Source organism: Equus caballus, chromosome 7 (assembly GCF_041296265.1).
Source record: "Equus caballus isolate H_3958 breed thoroughbred chromosome 7, TB-T2T, whole genome shotgun sequence".
Lineage (NCBI taxonomy): Eukaryota > Metazoa > Chordata > Mammalia > Perissodactyla > Equidae > Equus > Equus caballus.
Genome location: NC_091690.1, coordinates 76,325,428 through 76,344,889, shown reverse-complemented (window position 1 = coordinate 76,344,889; position 19,462 = coordinate 76,325,428). Strand labels below are relative to the sequence as shown.

Here is a 19,462-nt window from a genome sequence, read left to right as displayed (position 1 = left end):
TTAGGTTTTTAATGTTCATCCTACAATTTTAAGGAATATATTGATTAACAGACAGGGATCAATTTAATTCACCTGTGTGTCATTAATGTTTAACATAGAACTTAGCATCCAGTCAGTGGTTAACTAACGTTGAAGATGGCATATATGCCATATTGTTTGCAATCTATTTTGTCAAAATCTAATTCCCTTCCTCTTCCATAAGCAGTATAATTCAATTTCACATGTGTCTATTTTACTCAGGGTTATGATCAGTGAATAATTTGATGACATATTTTTATATCTAGTTTTATTTTTATAGGTAATATTGGATGTTGGTTAAGATCAGAGATTTTTACCCTGCCTGACTTTGAATCCAATGGGACCTAGAAGAGACTGAAATTCTCTGGAGCTCTTTTTTTCATCTCTGGGAATAATAACATTATCTATGTCATGGATTATTGTAAAGGTCTTTTCAACAGGCTATTGTGAAGATTTAATAAGTTAACATATGTAAAGTAATATGACATATTAAGCATTTATTAAATGCTAACTATTATTTTTTTCAAGATACAAGATGTAATTCTTCCATGGAGGGAGTCAGAGTAATTTTTGGCCAGTTAATCTATCTCACTGTCCTTTCACAAAGAACATATTGGTGAAAAAAAGCAGATCTGACGTCATTCAGTCTAAGGTGGTGCTCCTGAATCCTCAGTCAGCCTGGAGGTCTCTCATTAAAGGTACTAGTCCTGGAATATGCAGCCATAGATGGCTCCTTTCTTTTACAATCACACAAATCCTCAGAATGTGTGGTATATCTTGACTGGAATCCCAGGAATGGAAGATTTTCACACCTGGATCTCCATCCCTATCTGTTCTATGTATATCGTGGCCGTCATAGGCAATATCTTCTTGATCTTCCTTGTCATGACTGAGCGCAGTCTCCAGGAGCCCATGTATCTCTTCCTTTCCATGCTGGCCTTAGCAGATGTCCTGCTCTCTACAGCCACAGTCCCCAAGATGCTGGCCATCTTCTGGTTCCATTTCACGTATATATCCTTTTGGAGCTGTGTATCCCAGATGTTCTTCATACATTTCATCTTTGTGTCAGAATCTGCTATTCTCCTGGCAATGGCATTCGACCGCTATGTGGCCATTTGTTACCCTCTGAGGTACACCACAATCTTAACCTCCTCAGTCATTGGGAAGATTGGCATAGTAGCTGTGGTCAGGAGCTTTATCATCTGCTTTCCATTCATCTTCTTGGTACACCGACTTATATATTGTGGGAGAAACATCATTCCCCATTCCTACTGTGAGCACATGGGCGTTGCCAGATTGGCATGTGATGATATCAATGTCAACATCATTTACGGCCTGACTGTGGCTTTGCTGTCCACAGGATTGGATATAGTGTTCATTATCATGTCCTACACGATGACCCTTTGCACAGTTTTTCAGATAGCCTCCTGGACTTCCAGATTCAAGGCTCTTAACACCTGTGGTTCCCACATCTGTGTCATACTTATGTTCTATGCCCCAGCATTCTTTTCATTTTTTGCCCATCGCTTTGGCAGTAAAACCATCCCTCACCACATCCATATCCTAGTAGCCAACCTCTATGTGGTAGTGCCCCCTATGCTCAACCCCATCATTTATGGGGTAAAGACCAAACAGATTCAAGATCGAGTGATTTTGCTTTTCACTCCCATCAGCACATGTTGGTAAAATTAAGAATAATGCTAAATATTGAGTATTTCTGAATAAAGGACATATACACACACTGTTTAAATGTTTGTTTCAATGAGGAATAGGAATAAATGAAATCCATAAAAAGCCTTCAAACACACTTAAAAGGATAAGATCCTCCAAAGTTTCCAATGCATTTTCCTAAAGCTAAAAATTTTGAAAAAAAACCTTTAAATTAACGATATTCTCAATTCTCCTAGAAATTCTATTATCATGCATTTTAATTTATTCTTAAAGATACATCAAGGTAGGGGCTGGCCCCATGGCCGAGTGGTTAAGTTCGCGCACTCTGCTGCAGGCAGCCAGTGTTCCGTTGGTTAGAATCCTGGGTACAAACATGGCACTGCTCATCGAGCCACGCTGAGGTGGCGTCCCACATCCCACAACTAGAAGGAACCACAACGAACAATATACAGCTATGTACCAGGGGCCTTTGGGGGGGAAAAAAATAAAATCTTTAAAAAAAAAAAAAGATACATCAAGGTAACTCTGAGAAAAAGGAAATATATTTTAGAGTTTAACATAGATGCACTTTTCCTGTGTAGAGATGGGAAGTGAGGGGTGAGTAATTGAGCTTCTCTTATAGACAGTTGAAATTCAGCTGAAGTATAAAACACTTCTACTGTAATCAGCAAATATGTGGACCAATAACATGAAGCCATCATATTGTAGTTAATTGTGTTGCACCTGTTCTTAACTTAAAATGTGAATTCTAAAATCAGATATTTTTATTAAATATTTATTATGTTCCATACATAATGATAAACAATTGACATATATTACCTTATATCACTATTGTTGTGTTTACTTCAAATACATGGATCTTAGATAATGTAAGTGGCTTCCCCAAGATCACAAATCTCTTGAGTGTTAAAATCTTGAGTTCTCCTGATGACTGTTAGATTGCTTTTATTACACACTCACTCCCGTACAAATGACAGAAAGTTGTCTAATCCTTCAGTCCTCAATTTCCAAGTGAAGCTGTCATCTCTTTGCATGTTATCACTGCTTTTCCCTGCCATAAATGACCCAGCAGAGATTTCTATTAGTGACTTCTGTGTTTGCCACGTAGCCCATCTAGGAATACACTTCTACACATGTAATCAGATTTCTCTTCCACACACTGTGGTTTATGTGTGTCCCTGTTTAAGAAATAAGTTTTCTGTTTCTTTTGTAAGGAAATGTGTTAAATATTACTGTCAGGAGCTCAGTACAGTAAGTGACTAGAGATCTATATTTTCCACTACCTATATGCATCTCAATATCTTTGGATGAATTCTCATCATGACATTTTCAATGTTTCCATTAAGTTCACACTGATAATGTTCACTCTTGTTGGCAGCCCAGGGCGAGAGGCAGACCATATCTGGACATCTATCTCCTTCTGCCTGTTGTACACCAAAATCCTCCTAGGAAATGGCATCATTCTTCATATCATCCAGATTGACTCTGCTTTGTACCAACTCACATACATCTTTCTGGCCATTCTGGCCTTTGTTGAACTTGATGTCTCTGCTTCCACCGTGAACCCTGTGATAACCATTTTCCTCTTTGGCATGAATGATATCAGTTTTGGTAGTTGTCTGCTCCAGATGTTTTCATGAACTCTTTTATTTCATGGGGTCATGTGTCCTTCTGACTATATGTGTAGGCCACTTTACGACCATCTACAGCCCACGGCACTGCACAACCATCTTGACAATTCCCTGTACCACCATTGCTTTGTGAAGTGTGAAGCTCATGTTCCCACTGTTCTTTCTCCTGAAGTGTCTGCCTTTCTGTGCCACAACACCCTTACACACTCTTACTCTCTCTACTCAGATCTATCAAATTACCCTGTGGAGACACCATCCCAATGGCATCCTGGGTCTGATTGTCATTAACTTCACATTTGTGCTGGAATCATTGTTCATTGTGGTTTCTTATGTGCTGATTCTTCACACAGTACTAGGAATAGCATTTAAGGCAGGACCCTGGAGGGCACCCAAAGCATGTATATCACACTGCTATGCTATGCTTTCGTACTGTATCCCCATGATCGGCTTCTCCTTGTTGCATTGCTTTGGATGGCATTTACCTCAACTCTGCAGACTGTCATGGCCAATGCCTACCTCTTCTTCCTAACTGTGGTCAATTCCATTGTTTATAGCATCAAAACCATGGAAATTCTCAATAGTATTGTTCATCCACTCTCTAGATAGAAGGATGAGGTCTAATCAAGACAGATACTATCCCAAGAACACAGGGACTTGGATCACACCTTATAGCCTGGATATTAGCCTTGCAAATGGGAAAAATTCCATAGTTTTTTATTGCTTATAAATGAGCTACAAGCTTTAGTAGAAGGAGAAAAGAAAAATAGCCCCACACTTTCCCTAGCAGAATAGAGAATGTCATTACTCTGAAGTAAGCTTATACAAGGAGTCATGGAACCTAGGCTTTTTCCTGGTGAGGACATCATTTGTCTATTGAATCCCTGAACACTCAATGCAATTGTTTTTTCCCCCTGGGAATAGGTAGAATGTGTCCTGGGGCAGTTTGTGTTCCCAGGGACATGCAATACAGTGATACATATTTGTGAATGTAAAGAATCAGGACACAAAAGAATGTGTATTGTATTATTCACTTTATATAAAGTTTTAGAACAAGTATAACTAATTTAATGTGAAAAAGATCTGGACACTGGTTACTTCTTATGGGTGTAGAGGTGAGAGAATGACTGGGGAAACACATGAGGAAATTTCTAGGAAGACGGAAAGGGTCTATACTGTGTTAGGGATGTAAGTTGCATGATTGTATCCACTTGTCAAAATGATACAACTAATATTAGCATAGCTCAATGTATGCCAATTTTACCTCGAAACCTATAAATAATAATAAAATAATAATAATAACAGCAATAATTATTAGGTTGCATAATGCATTATGGGGTGGCAGTATAGAGGATACAAGAATGGCATAATATTGACAATTGTGGAAGCAGAATGATGGCTAGATGGAGGTTCATTATAATAGTCTGTTTACTTTCTACATAATTAAATTTTTTAATAAAAAATAAAAAAATAACAGCATTGATATTAAATCTTCATTAAATGTGTGTCATGAAGCAGAGATAACTTTCAATTGATCAGAATGATTTGGTCAGTAAAAAATATTTGACTTCAGGGAACTATTTTATTTTTAATGAGTTAGAAAAACCCAGCAATCAGAAAATACTGGTTCTGGGAGGAAACGTTTTAAAAAAACATAAGCCCCAACTTCTGTAACAGCCGTAGCTGTCATGAATCACTCAGTAGTAGACATGCATCTGATCAACAGGAGGGCAGAGAGAGAAGAAACAATTTGAGATGACTCTCCCAGAGAGGGCCTAGAGGGCTCATTTTTTTCTTTTTCAGGTGATTTTGGCTTTCCACAAACTGCAATGAGTATCCTCATAAACCACACAGTCTTGGATGATCACCAGTCAACCAAGTAATTAAGAGAGATTCTGGGGCCGGCCCGGTGGCACAGCAGTTAAGTTCGCACGTTCCGCTTCTCGGCGGTCCGGGGTTCACCTGTTCCGATCCTGGGTGCGGACATGACACAGCTTGACAAAAGCCATGCTGTGGTAGGCATCCCATGTATAAAGTGGAGGAAGATGGGCATGGATGTTAGCTCAGGGCCAGTCTTCCTCAGCAAAAAGTAGAGGATTGGCAGTAGTTAGCTCACGGCTAATCTTCCTAAAAAAAAAAAAAAAGATTCCTATCTAGAACAAATGTAAGTGTATAGTTGATGGGTGACATCATTTATATTACTTTCTTTTCTGCTTTTATCTAATCTACTCAATTTACTGTTTTAATCAATTTTTTATATATCTATCTCTGAAAGTGGTCAATTCAGTCAAATCTCATAAAAATGGACTACGATGACTTTAATAGCCTAGTCCTTAACTTTTCAAGGTAGTTCAGAAGCCATTCTATAACAATAATTACTGATAATCTCCGTGACAGTCCTTTAAATTAGATAGCAATACTAATCTAATTATGCATATGAAAAAACTAAGTTAATTTATGTAAGTTTATCAAAATTACACAAAGAAAAAGTGGCCCCTGCATGAATTAAGTCTGCAATTTGCTGGTGGACAGTTGAATCAGACATACTTGTGTCCAAACTCTAGCTATCTCACTATTAATATCAATGGGACTTTGCTATTGATTTGACCTGTGTGAATTTAATTTCCTCATTTACAAATAGGGGATAAAATAGAGTTTAGCTTTGATGGTTTAAAGATTAAACAAAGTGATGCATATAAAGCAGTTAGTGTGGTTCCTAGTAGAATTTGCTCAATGTGTACTTAGATTTTATTATATGATAGTCATTGCTTTCCCCCCAAAGAGGATGAAATTATGTGAATCATGCAGCCAAATTGCACATTGCCTGATAGTAGCTCTATATCCTAATTTTAAATTCAAAAACATCACAAAGTCATAAATTTATTTGATGAGAGCTCTATAGAGTTTACCAGACTAAGTGATTTACGTCGATCAAGAACATTTAATCCACAGAACAAATATATGAAGCCATTATCAGTATTTTCTACATGGTGCAGATACGGAAATGGAAACAGAAAAGTCAAAGATCACACCCCAAATCACAGAGTCAGTCAGTGGCAGAATCTGGATTCAAATCTATGCAATCCAACTGAAAAATGCATTCTTTAACCAACTGTATTATGAATGTTCCCATAACTTAAAAATTCAAATCTAATTTTGAAATTGGAATCTCAAGAATATCAGGCAACTAAATAGACCATTTTCCTCTTTGAGATTCATCAGGACATAATTTTCTCAACTCTGTTTCTTTTAATTCTTGTCGTGTAATAATGATATTTAAAAGTTTCTTCAAGAGAATCTTTATAAAATGGATATCTACTTGATGCCACTCTAGGTACTAAGAGATTGTCTTACACTTAATCCCCACACCATCAGACATAGCCTCTAAGATTCTATGGGGCAAATTGGTTCTTATGATTATTATAAGGTAATATTAAAAAGAGCAACTAAACTTTATTTATTACATTTTATTGCATATTATTCATTCTCAGTTTAGTTCCTAGATATAATTGGCTTAATCTACTCTTAGGATCTCACCAAGAATCTGCCTCCTCTCATCATTATTGAACACCAGTTTAGACTAGTTTATGCTGCAGTAATCATAGTCTTCAAATCTCAGTGGGTTAAAACATAAATTTCTCTCTATCTCATGCTACATTTACATTGTGGATGGAGGCTGGAGGGTGGAGTTCTGCTTCATATAATTATCAAAGAGAGAAGTTGACGAAGCCTCTGACTATTTCAATATGAAGCTCGTAGATTAGGCTCTGCAGGGAAAGAAAAAAATATGGAAAATAAATACCAGAATTTTAATGCCTCCACCTATAAATGACACATCAATTCTGCTCACATTCATTTATGAAAAGGAAGATAAAAAGCCCCAAATTTATACATGTAAAGAAGAGAATAGTCAATAAGGAAACAAGGAAATACTGGTAAAAAGCAGTGATGTGTCACATAGATTTAGATTTATGGTCGGCCTGCTGTCCTGTCACCAGAGTACAGCCTGATGAGATAGAAATCTCTGAATGTGATGTGACATTTCAAGCTATAGTTCTTGTTATCCCTGCTTTAGCTCCGATTCAATCAGTACAAATCTCCCTACGAAACTGCAAGTCTAACAATTAATTAGTTCCAGTCTCTTATTTATTGATTAGTGTTGCATGAGTGCAAGTATTCCATCAATTTCTAGCAGGAAAAGAGAAAATAACTGTGTCAAAAATTCACTGAACTTGATTGCAGTATGAGATGCTATCAGTAGCACAGAGAGAACATGATGCTAAAGTTACGTTTATCATTCAAACCTGAAAAGCCAAAAAAAAAAAAGAACTAAAATATTTATAGGGTGAGAAATACTACAAAAATAAAACAGAATAGATGTAAAACAATAAAGACCAGTGAAGTCTGAAGCAAAATGAAGATACTTTTCCCTATATGAAGAAGGCAGGAACTATGCAGCTCCAGTAAATTTTCAGCTACTAGGATTAAAATTCCAATGTTACAGTATTTTCAAAAGAAACCACATGTCCAAAATTTTAGGCTATTTTGAACAATACTATTATGATTATTTGGGTAAAAATCTTGCACAGGCTACTATTTTATTTCTTTTTGATAAATACGACGAGTGTGGTTACATGGTCATATGTTGCATGTAAGGTTAATTTTTAAAGCAAACATTAACCTCCTTTCTAAGGTGGCCATACAATTTTACATTCCTCCCAGTAGTGCATGAGAGTTCTAGATTTTCATCATTATCATCAAAAATCATCAATCTTAGTCTTTAATTTTAATCTTTTGTAGTTGGTTTGTAGTTACATCTCATTGTGAATTTAACTTGCATTCTCCAATGACTGAAGACGCTGAGTCTCTTTTCATGTGCTTATGCCCCATCTGTATCTTTTTCTGTGTGTATGTGAAGCAACTTCAAATCTTTCTAAACATATGAAATATTTCACGCTCTATAGATATTTTAGTTAATTTTTCCTCCTTGAGTTTTTTTAGTTTGGGAAGATAAGTGTAAATTTAGCATTATGCTCTCTTCCGTGCTTCTGATATAATCCCATGATGGGGAAAAGATTTGGAGTGCTACTAAACAAATATTTTAGGGAAAAGCTAATTTGTCTTATTTATTGTAAAAGTGTTTTTATATATCTTGGATACAAATAACTGACTACATATGTGATATGTTCTCCAAGTCTGTGGCTTTATTTTAATCTCTTGAGTAGCATCATTGAAAGAAGAATTTTTTTTGATGAAGTCTAATTTATGGATTTATTTTTCCTGGTTTATGCTTTTGGGTCCTTTCTAAGAAATCTTTGCTTAATACACGTTCACAAAAAATGTTATGTTTTCTTCTAGCAATTTTATAATTTTAAATCTTACGTTTAGGTTTATAATCCATTTCAAGTTACTTTTTGTTTTGTAGCAAGGTTGATTTTTTTATAGCTGTCAAGTTGATTCAGGATTATTTGTAAAAAATACTATTCTTTCTCCATGGAATTACTTTGACGTTGTTTTGGAAAATCAATTGATCTTATGTGTGGACATATATTTCTGACTCTGTATTCAGATGTTTTTCAGTGATTTTGGCAATACAAATCTCTTAACGGCAGCAGCTTTATTAAAAAAGAGATGGACAGAAAATAAATCTAATTGATTTTATTCTGCTGAAGACCCGGACTGCCAGATTGCTCTATGATTCTTAATGAATAATATCTATATTTTTGGAAAACAAATTAGAATTGATAACTTTATAGAATATTTAGTAGCCGAACCAAAAGGAAAAAAGAAATAAAATAGGTATGTATTGATCTAGGTGTGAAGGTGTTTCCAAAGGTTTTAAGAAAGTGGGAGAAAATTGTTTACCTATCCTGCAATTAAATGAAGTCATCAGGGGTAATTTTTCAAAGGATGTGCAGCATGAATGAATAAGATATGCTGGCTGTACGTTTCTGGAGCAGAGTGAGAAAATATGAGCTAGAAATATTGTTAGGAGTTAGCACAATAAAGTTAAATACTAACTTATTTTGAGAGGATAGAATTATTAACAAATTTGTATAGTTGAAGGTCAAAAGAATAGAATTTGGGGGAGCATCAAAATTTCAATACAATCAGTAGAATAGAGGAGGAGGGAACTAAAATGATAAACTAATCTAAATAGTTTGTTTCTGACTCAAGAATAGGCTGAAGATTAGCTCAGATGCCAAGATGACCTCTGAATCAATTCCATTCAATATGAAGCAGTGCCTTTGTTTCACTCTCCTTCACAGAGGAAATTCTGCAAAGAGTATTTAGGGTAACTTGTTTTTTCATCTTTATCTCTTATTCTCACTGTAATCCATTATGAATGCCCTCCTCCATTCCACTGAAAATAATCTTCCTAAACTTACCAATGTCTCAACATTATCTCAAGTTCCTCTTAAGGTTAGCTACATATAATAAAGTCTGGAAACCAGGTGAACTATGTCAAGGAGAAAGTTACCATGTATGTAAGTCTTTCTTAGAACTTATCATTTATTCTCATGATAAAAGACATACTAATTCATCTCACCATATCTCTGAAATTTGAAGGCATATATATATCGTATCCCTTTTTTCTTTCCATTATGAGCACATGGTATGATGCCTTTATATATGTGAGGCATGTAACAACTGCTTTTAGAAGGAAGAGAGGATGAAAAGAAAAGAGGGAGTAAGGTATGAAGAAAAGGATGGAGAAAACTTTAGACAAATGTGCAAAAACTTGCTCAGAGCTCAATATAGTAGGATTTAAAATGTCCATCATAATTAGTCATTCTGATAATATTACTAAATTTGCAAAAATAGCTTCGATGTACTAAAAATCTGAGGAATGAGGCTGCTAGAGAATGAAATTTAAATGTGTGATAAAAGAGCAATTATGGATAGAGATTTTTCTTTCCAGAAATGCCTTAGTTAAAAGAAAGGACACAAAGATATTTCTTTAAATAAAATTTATTGGCAGAGGAATGTCTCTACATGTAAGAGGACTTAACATTTTTTTGCAAATATGGACAGCAGAAAAGGAACTCAGCTTATAAAAAGAAAACTTGAATATACTAACTTCCCTACATTTATCCCGTGGGGAAAGAGAAAAGAGGAGAAAGAGTAGATTTCTGCAAGTTGTAGACAGGCTTTTAGGGATATTAGATGTGGATGGACCCAAGAGGGCTTAATTAAAATCTATTGAGTTCCTTGTGTTTTTCTAAAGCTAGGAAATCCCTCATTCCATGTTTATAATGCCTCCTCCAGACATTCACCAGGGAACATTACAATCTGTGCTAGCAGATTTCTTCTCCAATTCAAGCTCAATAAATTGATCTGCACCCCACAATAATACAGATCTTGCTGTGAGTTTTGTTGGAAGATGAGCATACAATCAAGATCATAGACAGACTAATCAAAGAGGGAGAGTGTCTGTATTGCAGAGACAAAAGAAAAGTATGAAAGGCTATGCTGGAGATGTCCATATATTGGCAGATGGCCCCAGCACAAAGCAGATTGGGGTTCATGCATTGACTGGGTACTGATATAGAGGGTGCAGATAGAAGAAAAGGCACTGCAGAACATAAAACACAAAGGAAGGAGACTGGAACCTCAAGAGGAGAAAAGAGTTGATGAGTTAAAAGTGATGATTAATAGTGATAATAAGAACCAACAACATCCTTCAGGTATCCTGGAAAAGAAGAACCAGCTCCCAAAAGCAATTGGCGAGGAAGTCTCATTATTCCCAAGTTTGTCTCCATGACTTTTATTACCAGCTTTTCCAATAATAATCACTTCATCCCACTAGCTGTGTACTCACTTATGTACTTCCACCTACCAGCCCAAGATCTACACCTGTCAGATAATGCTCACATGTCAGCTCCTTACTCTTGAGTAAGTCATACACTGTCATTGTTCTTAAAGAATGCCTATTCTAATTTTTATTATCTTTGAAGAAGAAAATCTTTACCCCTATTAGAAAGAGTCAGTAATCTATGGATTGTGGAGTAGCAGAATTAAGCATTGGCAAGCAAACCTGTGGAAATCAGAGTACTTAGCTGACTGAATAATTTATCCTAAATATATGTCAGCTGATACGGCCTTCCTATCATGAAATGACCCCTGCAGACTTGATTCTTTCACCTGAGGCTCAGCAGCATAATCTAGAGCTGCTTCCTGCATCACTGGCATATTTGGTGACATTCAGTATATGTTTGCCTAAGCGTGAGCTTGCTGACCTAAAGCAACTTTCTTGAAGAGTCTATGAAAGAATGAAATAACCTGACTCTATTTTTCACAGAATCGCAAACATTTCTCTAATGTACTGCTTAATAAGTTATTGCTTCAGAATATGTAATATAAAAAGTAATGATTTTGATCACAGGTAAACTTTACGATAAGGCATAAGAACACAAGTTTTCAGAAAATTCCGTCCTCGGTGAATTGAGAGATGATTACATTTTCTTCAGTTGCCATATAGCCCTCTCCTGAATCATTTCCGGTCCCAAGAACTACCTTCTGTCTTCTGTTTCTAGTTCTATATTTGATTCCTTTTTAAGGAACCTGTCCTTTCACCCTTTATTTTCTATTAATTTCTTATGCCTCAGCTCACAAAATGATTCAAGCATTCCAGATGATCTATAGTGCAATAAGGATGTATGAGCCTAAATGGGCCAAATCCCATGCTAATGGTAGCTTTGAAAGCTTAAACCCAAGAAACTAGCTTCTATTCTGGTGAAGTTACTCATTTACCCATTTTGCTGTATCCTGTAGGGATCACAAATGGATCCGCTTACCCCTGGGCATTGCTGCTGCAGGTTTCCCTGCCTCCCAGAGATCCCTCTCCTCTAGGTATTCTGTAATATGTATTATGGAATTTCCACTATTTTAATCACAAGACTAATTTTAAGGATTTCAGCTGTTGGAAATATAGGCAAAATAAAATAAAATTTTACTAGAAATGTAAAAAGTAGCAAGGAATTCTGACCCAGACTCGCCTAAAGTACATGGATTTGAAAAATCTTTTCTGAAGCTCTTCCTTCACATGCTTTTGAAAGGACATCCAGTCTTACTAGATATATAGGAACCTATAGTTATTATGTATAGACATAATGTTGCATAGATCATATAGATATATATAGATATATAAATATATTAAGCTCTTGGGTGTCAACTGTTTCTATCGTTTATCTTTTTCACAGGGAACATTATATACTAATACTCATAAGAGTCTAAGAATTGGCTTGCCCATCTGATTCTTCCTGTGTTAGAGACAATTGAGGATAATAGCATTCTAGGGGAGTATCTGGAATGTGGGGTATGGAGAGATACATCAGACTCTAATTAAAATGCAATTTCCAGGCCAAATAAACAAGACTAATTTATTTGCCCACAGGTCCAGAATGGAGATAACAGACAGATCAGCAGCGAATTCCCTTACCCAGGTGATTGTGCTGCTTCTAATGCAGTTTTCCCGCCATGCACATAACACCTTATTGTGATACAGCGCTTGTGGAGGCTCTTCCTGAAAACAGTGATGTGTTTGTATGGGTCTCTTTTCCCTTCAGTAGTATGAATGATATAGATGATATGATCTTAGAGTTTCACCTATTTCTGACAGATTCAATACGATGACCTTGGATAAAAATAGGAGGTAGAAAGGGAACAGAAGCGCTGACTAACTTCTGTCCTTCGCATCAGGAGGTGCAAAGACACTATGTCTGTGTCCAACAACACAGTCTTCATGCCTTCTGTGTTGACACTAATAGGAATCCCAGGCCTGGAGTCTGTGCAGTGCTGGATTGGGATCCCATTCTGTGCCATGTATCTCATTGCTGTGATTGGAAATTCCTTGCTTCTGATCATCATCATATCAGAGCGCAGCCTCCATCAGCCCATGTACATTTTCCTAGGTGTGCTAGGAGTGACAGACATTGTGCTTGGTACCAGCGTTGTGCCCAAAATGCTCGGAATCTTTTGGCTTCATATTCCAGAGATTTATTTTGATTCCTGCTTGTTTCAAATGTGGCTCATCCACACATTTCAGGGCATGGAGTCAGGCATCCTGCTGGCCATGGCATTGGACCGCTATGTGGCCATCTGTTATCCATTAAGACATGCTGTCATCTTCACTCACCAGCTAATCACCCAAATAGTGTCTGTCGTGGCACTCAGGGCTGCCATTCTTGTAGCCCCATGCCTAGTATTGATAAAGTGCCGTTTTCAATTTTATCATACAACAGTCATCTCCCACTCCTACTGTGAGCACATGGCCATTGTGAAACTGGCTGCAGAAAATGTCCGTGTCAACAAAATCTATGGTTTGTTTGTGGCCTTCACTGTTGCAGGTTTCGACCTCACATTCATCACTTTGTCCTATATTCAGATATTTATCGCAGTTTTTCGTTTGCCCCAGAAGGAAGCTGGGTTGAAAGCTTTCAATACTTGCATTGCTCACATCTGTGTCTTCCTCCAGTTCTACCTCCTTGCCTTCTTCTCCTTCTTCACACACAGGTTTGGTTCTCATATCCCCCCGTATATCCATATTCTTTTTTCTAGCTTATACTTGCTGGTCCCTCCATTTCTCAATCCACTCGTCTATGGTGCAAAGACCAAGCAGATCCGTGTCCGTGTGGTAAAAATGTTCCGTTCACAATATCCACCTTGATTAACATCTTCATGCCTCTTTATGCAATAACTCTCAAAACTAAACAAAATAACAAAACTACACATTATTTGAGAAGCTTGAGTTTTCTATTTAATTTTTTTGTGAAATTTGCCAGCATGTTAGATCGTTTTCAAATATCATCGCCCATGACAACTATCAGTCAATGGGGTCGTGGATCCTACCATCGTCATAACAATGAGAAATGTAGAAAGAGCAAAATAGTGAACATATGTTATTTCTTTCTCTCTTTTATTTTTTAGTCCCTGGTTCAGCTTCCTCCTGTAAAAATTTTTCTCCAGATGGATTCTCACATTACTATGATTCTCTCACTGAATTTAAATGTACCCAAGTCTAATTGTTCTAGGGTGCCCACGTACTCAATGAAGCCATGTTGTTGACCATTTTTCTTATTTTCCCAGTCATCTTAAAAAAAATCAGAGCAAGTGCATCTTAATCGTGTTCTATCCAAAAATACAAAACAACTCCTCCACCCCTGCAAAACAAAATCCCTTCAAGTATCTAATGAGAAAACATCTCAAAAGTTCAGTACTTATTGAGGGTCGTTCAGGAAGTCACAGGCACAAAACTCGTGAGAACTCATCTTCCACTTTACACATCAATACTTTTCCTGCTACCTCCATCATTTACTTCCTTATTCATTCATCAAGTACTATCACAAACCTATAATGTTATAGATATTATGCTAGAGAATAGCGGTATACTGCTAAATTTGACACAATGCTTATGTTTCATGGGTTTGCAGCCTTATGTTTCTGGGAGAGAGAGAGAGTCAGGGAAATGAGAGAGAAGCAGTGGTGCCCACAAAGATTATGAGGCTAGCGAAGAGGGTGAAACATCGAATCTAACTGAAAGCCCCGGTCACTAGAGTTATGTTTGTTTCATTTTCTATTTTAATTAGGAAGTCTGATTTTTGAGTTATGATGAATAAGTGTCCAAGCAAGTAAGGACACAGCATGCCAGGTAGATGATAGAGGAGATTTAAACTAGAGAATGTGTTTAAGGCAACTGAACAGTTTCGTTTTGTTTCTTTCTCTCAATGTAAGGTACAATTTTGAAAGACAAAGAAAATATGAAGACCAAGAATGGCCGTGGACACTGTAAAGTTATCATGTGTCATTGGAGGGGTTTTCTCTATGAGTAAGGCACGTATTGTTGGTGTGAATGCATGTGTGTGTGTCTGTGTGTGCACCCGTGTGAATCAACTTGAGCGCGTGGCCATATATCTTCTCAGTGGATATAAAACAGCATGTGTCAACTTGACTGGGCCCCAGGATGCCTAGATATTCGGTTAATCATTATTCTGGATATTTCAGTAAGGGTGCTTTGGGACGAGATTAACATTTAAATTGGTAGACTAAGTAAAGCAGATCACCCTCCGTAATGTGGTGGTCCTTGTCCAATCAGTTGAAGACCTGAATAGAAGGAAAAAACTGACCCTTCCCAAGTAAGTGAGAAATGTCACTTCCTGAGGCCTTTGAATTGGAATATTGACTTTTTTGCTATCTTTGGGTTTGAACTGTAGCATTGGCTCTACCTGTGTCTTAGTTTGCTGGCCTTCAGACTAGAACTACACTATCAACTCTTCTGGTTCTTAGGCTTCAAACTCAAATGAACTAAAGCATTTGGATCCCCTGGGTCTCTAGCTTGCCAACTCACCCTGCAGAACTTGAGAGAGTTGCCAATATCCATAATTTCCAATTCCTTTTAATAAATCTCTTTTTCTCGCTCTCTAAATATATCCTATCGATTCTGACACTCTGGAGAATCCTGACTAATACAATGATTTTTAAGAAAAAGCCATTAACTTGAGAAGTTAAAACTGAAATTAAAAGTTATGATGGGGTTTTTATATAGTAATACCTGTGCCCGTATTTTATGATTTCATACCTTTTAGGTGATAACTCTGAGAAGAAGAAGGTACTATAGCAAAGAATAGTGATATTGTCTCCTATGGGCAAGGCCTCAGGCTGCACACCGCCAATGCCAATTTTCAAATTTTATTTGTAGTGGACACAGTTTTTAACAGGAAAGATCTCAAGCATTGTATCAAAAAGTGAATACCATTAATTAATAAGTGATTTTAGCAAGGTTGTAAGATATAAGGTCCACATAATTTTTTTAATATAATCTACATGCTGGGAAAAATAACTGGGAAGTAAAAATTGATAATTTGCTATACAAAATATAAATTTGCTATCCGTATAAAACCATGAGACATTTAGGATACGCTTATGTGGACAATAAAATGAAAAAAATTGCGGTGCTGGCCCAGTGGCGCAGAGGTTAAGTGTGCACGTTTCGCTTCGGCGGCCCGGGGTTCGCCGGTTCGGATCCCAGGTGTGGACGTGGCACCGCTTGTCAAGCCATGCTGTGGTAGGCATCCCACATATAAAGTAGAGGAAGATGGGCACGGATGTTGGCTCAGGGCCAATCTTCCTCAGCAAAAAGAGGAAGACTGGCAGCAGATGTTAGCTCAGGGCTAATCTTCCTGAAAAAGAAAATTAAAAAAAGAATTGCAAGGATTCTATACTGTAAATTATAAACATTGTTGAGAGAAAGTAGACAAGACTTAAAAAAGTAGAGAGCTATACCGTGTACAAGGATTGGAAATCTCAATGTTGTTAAGAGGTCAGTTCTTCTTGAATTTATCTAAAGATCCAAAGTAGTCCTGAATGGAATCCTAACAAACTTTTGTGATAAGAATTGAGAGCCTAAATCTATATTTAAACGGAAATTCAAAGGAAGTAGATCCAAAGTAATCTGAAAATAAAAAATTACTTTTGAGTATTTACAATACCTGAAATTAATACTTAATATAAAACTATAACAATCAGGACAGTGTGGTATCAGCATTTAGATAAAGAAATAGATTAAGGAAACCAAATATAAAATCCGCAAGTAAACCCACATTTTTATAGTTGATTGATTTTCTACAGTTTATAAAGCAATTCAGTGGAAAATGGAGAGCCTTTTCTAAAAATGGAACGGCAACCACTGGTAAAAATTAGTATACGTATATAGAGAGAAACTTAACTTCTATTACATACCACACAAAATAGTATAAAACTGAAATGTTTAATTAGAAACTAAATTCAGATCCTCTAAGAAGAAAAATATTGAATAAATAGAGAATATCTACATAACTTGAAGAGATGAAATCTTTCATTAGGACACACAAAGCTATAAGATATCATCTTTTTAAGAACCTTAACTTCAACAAAAGTGTAATTTTGAGAAAATTAATAACTAATAAACAGACTATGATATTGTGCCGTATATATGTATATACACACATATATTCTGACAAAAGACTTAGATGTAAATTACGTAAATAACTCTTATGACTCCATCATTAAAAGGCAAAAATGGGCAAATCTTTTGCACTACATAAAAGAAAAAAACTACTAAGATACCCATTGACATCAATAAATATCAAAAACATTTTGGTGAGTAAAATAAGCTGAACAGTTCATATTTTTATAGTTCTATTTATGTGTTGTTCTAGAACAGATGAAATTAATCTAAGGAGAAAAAAATAAAAGCAATATCTTCAGCAGGAGTGGGAGGCAGAAGACATTGATTGGGAGTGGGCATGATAAGGGAACTTTCTGGAGTGATTGAAATATTCTATATCTTGATAAATTTTGGGGAAATACAATAGTCGTGAGATAAGCCTAAGATTTACACTTTTTACTATATGTAAATATTTCCACAAGACAAAATGTAATATCAATAAAATTTGAAGATGTATTATGTTTGTTTTCACAATAATATTGACTATCAATCTGGAGACTACTCAATGTGTGTTTTAGGCTTGACAAAATGACAAAAATATTGAGGATAGTGGAAGATAATTTTCATAGTGTTGAGAAGAGAGTTGCCGTTATGGAAAGACATGAGACTAGAATGAACACTGAGGATTTGGATTCTGATTAGAATTTTAAGTATGGATTCATTATTTTTAATAGAGAGATACATACATATGCAATATAAAACCAATTACATAATTGGGCGTTTCTGTAAGTAAAGCTGTATATACGTTTATTTCTGTACATCTGTTTCCTAGCTACGTTCACTGAGAGGAGTTAAAAGCAATGAGCAAACAGTAGCAACGAATGACCCTTGTGCCTAGATCTTGGTTTCTCAATAACTTTGTTCCTTAAAAGAGACCAGGGCTCCTTGGAAAAATGGTTGTTTCGAGGGCTGGAGCTGGGAAAGTGTAAAGTAAGTCAGGACCATAATGCTGGGCCAGAAAGTAAGGAAGTGCTCAAAATATGGCTGGGAGGTGTAAAAAGGGCACAATATCTAGTTCGAAGGGGCTCTTTCTACACAAATTCAGGGAATTTTGAGCATCAAAATAAATAATTATTGTAATGATATAATCCATTGAATAAAATCAGATTCTATTCTTTCACACACGTATGAATAAAGCAATACATGGATAAACTAACAAAAATACACTACCTGAATATAATCATGAGGAAACATCAAAGAAACACAAATTAAGGATATTCTAGATAATAAATAGTCTAGCTTCTTCAAAGCTTTCACTATAAAGAAAGAAGGACAGTCAAAAATACAGAAACATAGGGCCTGCCCAGTGGTGCAGTGGTTAAGCTTGCATGTTCTGCTTCGGCAGCCCAGGGTTAGCAGGTGCGGACCTATGCACCACTTGTCAAGCCATCCTGTGGCAGGTGTTCCACATATAAAATAGAGGAAGATGGGCACGGATGTTAGCTCAGGGCCAGTCTTCCTCAGCAAAAAGAGGAAGATTGGCAGTGGATGTTAGCTCAGGGCTAATCTTCCTTAAAAAAAAAAAAAAATTAAAAAAAAACTCACAGTGGCAGCGAGTTTCATGGCAGAATTTGTCCTGCAGGCAGCCAGCTGGGGCATCTGCTGACAATAACTGATTTGCAGCCGCAGTGCTCCTTGTGGAGACAACGCAGGAAGATTTCACAATAAAATGCCAAGTTGTTGGGTAAAGATATTGAACATATTCACTATTTGAATACTGAAATTCATCAGCCAAAAAACATATTTTAGCTCTCTTAATGGTTAGGCAATCATGATGAACAGCTCCTTCTAATGCAGAACATCATCAGTATAAGGAATTCTGTTTGTCTTTCTTTTGCCTTAACAAATCTAGACACATCCACTTCATCTAAAAATTAATAATAATTTTATTACTGGTTTGTGTTGATAAGAAGGGAATGCAGAACATAGCTCTCTTATATCAGAAATGTATAAGAACACCATCCTGTCCATCGTGATCCTGGCAGGCCTATTATTAAGAACCCATATGCACTAAAAAGGTACCTGGCTCATTTTGGCTATTTAAACTCCTTAATTTAGCCATTCTTCAGCATGATCCCTCTACCTGAAAGACAGCAGTATTGGGAAACAGAATAAATTTAAGGAAGAAATGATTGCTTTTAATGTAACTTAAAGGTCAAAG

General features: G+C 36.4%; 2 protein-coding genes and 1 pseudogene across 2 annotated transcripts; all 3 read left to right on the top strand.

Annotated features, from left to right (window-relative positions):
* The first annotated feature begins 759 nt into the window (after positions 1-759).
* OR52Z1 (olfactory receptor family 52 subfamily Z member 1) lies at positions 760-1,704 on the top strand. Its single transcript, XM_001498683.5, has one exon. The coding sequence runs from the start codon at positions 814-816 to the stop codon at positions 1,702-1,704; it is 891 nt and encodes a 296-aa protein (XP_001498733.4). The 5' UTR covers positions 760-813.
* OR51A70P (olfactory receptor family 51 subfamily A member 70, pseudogene) lies at positions 3,048-3,926 on the top strand (annotated as a pseudogene).
* OR52A1 (olfactory receptor family 52 subfamily A member 1) lies at positions 13,036-13,986 on the top strand. Its single transcript, NM_001391386.1, has one exon. The coding sequence runs from the start codon at positions 13,036-13,038 to the stop codon at positions 13,984-13,986; it is 951 nt and encodes a 316-aa protein (NP_001378315.1).
* Positions 13,987-19,462: the final 5,476 nt, after the last annotated feature.

What these genes read in the sequence shown, in the direction of transcription:
- OR52Z1 (XM_001498683.5), top strand. Translation starts at nt 814, where the DNA reads ATGGAAGATTTTCACACCTGGATCTCCATCCCTATCTGTTCTATGTAT.
- OR52A1 (NM_001391386.1), top strand. Translation starts at nt 13,036, where the DNA reads ATGTCTGTGTCCAACAACACAGTCTTCATGCCTTCTGTGTTGACACTA.